This window comes from Gobio gobio (genome assembly GCF_949357685.1).
Source record: "Gobio gobio genome assembly, chromosome: 22".
NCBI lineage: Eukaryota > Metazoa > Chordata > Actinopteri > Cypriniformes > Gobionidae > Gobio > Gobio gobio.
In genome coordinates this window covers 41,104,440-41,110,439 of record NC_137118.1, presented here as the reverse complement: position 1 = coordinate 41,110,439, position 6,000 = coordinate 41,104,440, and the positions used below count along the sequence as shown (strand labels likewise).

Here is a 6,000-nt window from a genome sequence, read left to right as displayed (position 1 = left end):
TCCGAAAACCAGACTAATAAATAAAATAAAAAAAATTATAAAATTAAATTTTATAAAATTAAATTAAATAATAATAATAAAAAAAAAAAGATCAAATAAAATAAAAAAATTAAGTAAATATTCCCACCCATATTTAACGTCTATTTCCTTATATTTTCTAATAGGTATTTCCCAAATGTAGTAGAGTTCACATGAACCGATAACCAGACTAAAAAATAAAAATAAAATAATAAAATGAAATAAAATAAATTAAATAAAAATGATAAAATAAATAAAATAAATCAAATAAATCAAATAAATACAATTCGAAAAAAATACAAAACCGGAGTTCACATGAACCGAACCCCAGACCCCCTTTTAAGGGTGCTTTCACATCTCTAGTTCGGTTCATTTGGTCCGAACCAAGGGCAAACAATTATACATTGTAGCATTTTTCAGCTTTTTTGGTTTCTTTTCACACCACACTGATTGCTTTGGTCCGAAACAGTTGAAACGAACCAAAATGCAGTCACATGACAACATCCACATCACTCATTGGCCATGGCGTATTTCCTAAACTACTTTCCGATTGGTCAGAATTTACGTGCAGGAAAAGGAACCAAAAAAGCTGCAAAATGCTACAATGTACAGTATAATTGTTTGCCCTTGGCTCGGACCAAATGAACCGAACTAGAGATGTGAAAGCACCCTTAAGCGGACTCTGATGGCAATCGAACCCGTGTGCGCACGAAAAGTGTGAAAGCACCCTAAATAAATATGTACCAGAGTTCACATGAACTGAACATCAGTCCAATAAAAATAAATCAAATCAAATAAAAATATTTCCCACCTTATGTCTAGTTCATTATATTTTCTAATATGTATTTTCCAAACATACTAGAAATAATTAAAAAAAAAAAATCAAATCAAATAAATGAATGAATGTTCCAAATGTTCCAGAGTTCACATGAACTGAACACCTGACAAATAAAATAAAACATTCCCAACCATATTCCCTGATACTTTCTAATATGAATTTTCCAAACGTAGCAGAATTCACATAAATCCCAGACAATTAAAACTAAACTTCCCACCCATATTCGTCAAATCTACACGTATTTCCTTATATTTTACTGCCATTTTTGCTATTTGTTCTATAAACTTTATCTAAATGTCATACCTGCTATTTTTCATCGCACTTTTATGGATATAAAATTGGAGAGATGACTCGTAATTCATATTTTAATAATGAATAATATCAAATCATTAATAACTTTCCAGATGATAATATCCAGAATTTAGTTTGAGGAAAAGCTCTAGTATGAAAGTGTCTTTAGAAACGTCATCCGTACAGCAGTGTATAAGGGCCTGATCAGAGATCTGGAGTCTCTTACATTGAGGAGTTCTGCAGCAGGGAGCTGGCGTTGAGCACAGATGGGTTGTTCTGGACCTGACTGAACCAGCCTGAGAGATCATAGCGGACTGGATCTGAACCCATCAGGTGAGCGATCTCACACTGCAGAGGCTGCTCACACTGACGCACTGAGAAGCAAGCAAACAGAAATATGAGGGAGCGTCTCCAAAAACCTCACAGGAGCAGGTCAGGATCAGACTGAAGTACCTGTGCCGCTGAAGTACTGACACACTCTTTCCAGAACTGTGCTCTCGGTGGAACCAGGAGTGACCATCTCTTCATCCAGAACCCACAGGAGACCTCGAGAGTCGCCTTCTGGTGCTCGAACCTGAGGACGCACACACAAACACACACACACACACACAGTGTAAAATGACATGGCATGGTTGAAGTCTGTGAGAAGCGTGTTAAGAATCGGTGAGTGATACCTGCAGTCCTGGCTGGTCAACAGCACACACAACCTCTGACGGGCTCGTCTCAGGAGCTGCGAAATCTACAGGCACTCCTTCCTGTGGAAAATATTCAGAAAGTTATGAGTGATTTCAAATTATTTATTAGTATTATTGAAAAGTTCATTTCTCGTCACCTCTCTATTATTATATAGGGCAAAAATGGCCAAACCCCCTCACAAAATGAGCATGTGGTGCTATGAATAATATCTTTAGACATAGTTTATTCACAAATTAGATATGCATAGGAATTATTGTACTATATTATTTAATATATTTAATTAAATTAAATGAATTTAGCAAGGTTCATATTCAATATTTGTTTGAGGTTGTCAATAAAAAATATTCAATATTTGTTTTTAGTATCAACAATAAAATGTAGAATGTGGTGCCATGAAAAAAAAAACAGATATGGAATTTTTAGATATAGTTCATTGACCAAATAACAAAATTGCACTAAAATAAAGGAATAGAAGTTATATAATATGTGTAAAAATTATATTTGAGATATTATTTTATTTGATTATTTTTAAATTAAAATTTAATTTAGTTTAAAATTAAATGAAAAACATTTATTTAACTAAATGAAAGTCAAATTTAATCAGCAAGGTTCATTTTCATATTCGTTATTTATTTATGGTTGTCATTTTTAGATATAGTTTATTGACCAAATAACAAAACAGCAGCAAAACATAAAGAAATAGAAGTTATGTTATTTTTAATTAAATTAAATGAAAAAAATTACATACAATTTTTTAATTAAATTAAAAAATAATTTCAATATTTATTTGAGGTTCTCATTTTTAGATATAGATGTTATAAATATGCCTAGGAATAATATTTAATATATTTTATTATAGTATTTTTAAATTTAGTTTAATATACGATGAAATTAAAAAATTAATTTAACTAAAAGTAAAGTAAAATTTAATCAGCAAGGTTAATTTTCATATTCGATATTTATTTATGGTTATCATATGCCATTTTTAGATATAGTTTATTGACCAAATAACAAAATAGCAGTAAAACATACATATTATTCATAGTAATATTATTTAATATTATATTATTTTTTAATTAAATGAAATAAAATAAATTATATTCACTATTTATTTGAGGCTGTCTTACAACATTTTTAGATATAGTTCATTAACAAAATAACAAAATGGCAGTAAAACATGCAGAAATAGAACTTGGAATATGAATTAATGTATTATTTTATTACATTATATTATGTTATATATTAATTTTAAATGAAATGTAATTTATTTAAATTAAATCAAGATTGATTCAAGATTAAATCAATAAAGATTGATATTCAATATTAGTTTGAGGCATAGCGTCAAACATGTTTTCAAACTTGTCTCCCAGGCAGGAGGTGGCGTGTTACAGTACCCGTGTGTATCGCTCCAGTGTCTGTGTGAATGTGTGACTGAAGTAAAGCTCCAGCAGTCTCTCCTGTAAGTAGTTGTGACAGAGCTCGGAGAAGCCGGCTGCCCGGTCATCGCCTCTGTGCCTGGGGTTCCTCAGGCCCGGTGTGTCCACCACCATCACAGAGGCCAGCGTCAGCTGCTGAGAGTGCAGCGCTCTGGAGAGAGAACAGAAGCACTGCAATATCAATAACACTTTAGGTTTAGAGACACATAATTGACTAGGACACTGTGTATTTACCTGTTGATGAGAGACACAATAGTGGTGAAGAGTTCCTCATAGAGACCAGCCGCCATCCCTTCTACACACTGAGCAGCACTCAGTTTTGGACCTGAAACACACACACACACACGTATGTTGATCTAGCTCTCCATAAGGACTATTTTGGTCAAATTAAGATAATTATAGACTCCTATAAGAAAAACTTTAAACATCATTAATAAATAATCTTGATTTAGTTTATTCATTTATTCATAGGACATCCTCCAATAGAGGTTGTGTATATTTTAGCTCACTTCTGGTGACATTTTTATTTTATTTGTTCCTTAATTACACCACCAGTCAAACGTTTCCAATCACTGTGATTTAATGTATTTTATGCTCACCAAGGCTGCATTTATTTGATCAAAAATACAGTAAAGGCTGTGATATTGTGAAATATTATTACAAATTGAATGAACTGTTTTCTATAGTAATATGTTTTTAAATGTATTTTATTCCTGTGATCAAAGCAGAATTTACAGCATCATTACTCCAGTCTTCAGAGTCACATGATCCTTCAGAAATCATTCTAATATGATTGGCTTCTTACTATTATCAATATTAAAAACATTTTTGCTGCTTAATATTTTTGGTAGCAGTTTACAATAAGGTCTCATTTGTTAACATGAGTTAATGTATTAACTATCATGAACTAACCATGAGTAATACATTTGTTACATTATTTATTCATCTTTGCTAATTTTAGTTTATAAAAACCCATTTGTTCATCGTTTGTTCACGAAAACACAACTTTTGATTTTAATCTATTAGTAAATGTTGAAATTAAAGGATTAGTTCACTTCAAAATGAAAATTTCCTGATATTTTACTCCCCCTCATCTCATCCAAGATGTTCATGTCTTTCTTTCTTCAGTCGAAAATAAATATTACATTTTTTGAGGAAAACATTCCAGGATTTTTCTCCCCATCATAGACTTCCATGACAACCAAAATGTTGAAGGTCCAAATCAATGCAGTTTCAAAGGACTTCGAAGGACTTCAGAGGCTCTGCATGATCCCAGAAGAAGAATAGGGTCTTATCTAGTGAAACGATTGGTCATTTTCAAAAAAATGCGTGCCAGTGATTGCGCAATCACACCGGAAATGTCACGCTAGACGTAGGCGGAAGTACCGCCCCCGTGTTTACAAAGCGCACATGCGAAGACTAATACAAACGCCCTTTAGCCAAAAAAAGGTAAACAGCGATGTCGGACGTTGAAACAACGTGTTTTGAAGTTGAAGATGGAGTGTTTTTTGGTAAAGACCGTTTGTATTAGTCCTCGCACGTTCGCTTGGGGCAGTACTTCTGCCTACGTCTAGTGTGACGTTTTCGACGTGCTTGCGCCATCACTGGCGGCCGTAGAGCAGCGCAAAGTATATACATTTTTTATTTTATTTTTATTTTTAATGACCGATGGTTTGGCTAGATAAGACCCTATTCCTCGTCTGGGATCGTGCAGAGACTCTGAAGCCCTTCGAAGCTCTTTGAAACTGCATTGATTTGGACCTTCAACATTTTGGTTGCCATGGAGGTCCATTGTGTGGAGGAAAATCCTGGAATGTTTTCCTCAAAAAACGTATTTTCTTTTCAACTGAAGAAAGAAAGACACGAACATCTTGGATGAGATGAGGGTGAGTAAAATATAAGGAAAGTTTCATTTTGACGTGAACTAATCCTTTAATATGAACTAAGATTAATAAATGCTGTAAAATTAGTGTTTATTCTTCGTTCATTTCTAAAGAGACCAATTAGAAGCATAAATATGCTGATTAGATAATAAATAAAATAAATAAATAAGCTGAAACTGAAATGTTTTTGGTTATAACTCTTTTATCCGGTTGATAGTCATTTTAATTATGTGGCTCTCTTATAGGCCCACTGATCGGTGCCTTTTGGACGCGCAGCATTATTCAATGTGTTGACGTAATTTCCCCAGAAACGGCTGCAGCTGTTAGCAGCTCCTCCCCTTTTTTGAAACAGCCAATAGCGTTTCGTTATTACCACAGTTTGACTAGAGCCTTTCTGTTTTTTTAAAGCCAGTTTCCTCTGAATCTAACCGTTTTTTAACCAATGGCTCTGGTTTAGACTATGTGTGTGTGCTGCAGCGGTGCGCGTGAAACTATCGTGAACCCAGACTTCATTCACCTCAACTTAAAGCATATTTACACCATCTGAATCGTTTCCTATCGCATGTATAGTGCGCTATGTGCCATTCACCATGTAGAAAATAGTAAATGCGTGAACAACTGTCCGTTTTCAGACGCAGTTCAGGGTCTATTTATAAAGCAGGGGGCGGGACTTCAGATTCTAGAGCGCATTTGATTGGACAGAAGATTTGATGAGAAGGTGAAGTCTGTGATGATGTCATCAAAATCTTTGATTCGTTTTAACGGAAGTGAGAGATTGTACGTTTTGAATGCTTATATCTCCTAAATGCAAATGTTGTCATTGTTTTGGAACACACCA

General features: G+C 33.8%; 1 protein-coding gene across 11 annotated transcripts in view; it reads right to left on the bottom strand.

Moving 5' to 3' along the window:
• The window catches only part of myo18b (myosin XVIIIB), an 88,322-nt gene that overhangs the window by 51,984 nt on the left and 30,338 nt on the right, over window positions 1–6,000 (bottom strand). For all 11 annotated transcript variants that reach the window (XM_079804443.1, XM_079804444.1, XM_079804450.1 and 8 more), the window contains 5 exons: window positions 3,514–3,604; window positions 3,238–3,430; window positions 1,822–1,902; window positions 1,601–1,721; window positions 1,374–1,521 (listed from right to left, as the gene is read on the bottom strand). In XM_079804443.1, the coding sequence (XP_079660569.1) occupies window positions 1,374–1,521; window positions 1,601–1,721; window positions 1,822–1,902; window positions 3,238–3,430; window positions 3,514–3,604 (634 nt within the window). The remainder of the gene's footprint in view (window positions 1–1,373; window positions 1,522–1,600; window positions 1,722–1,821; window positions 1,903–3,237; window positions 3,431–3,513; window positions 3,605–6,000) is intronic.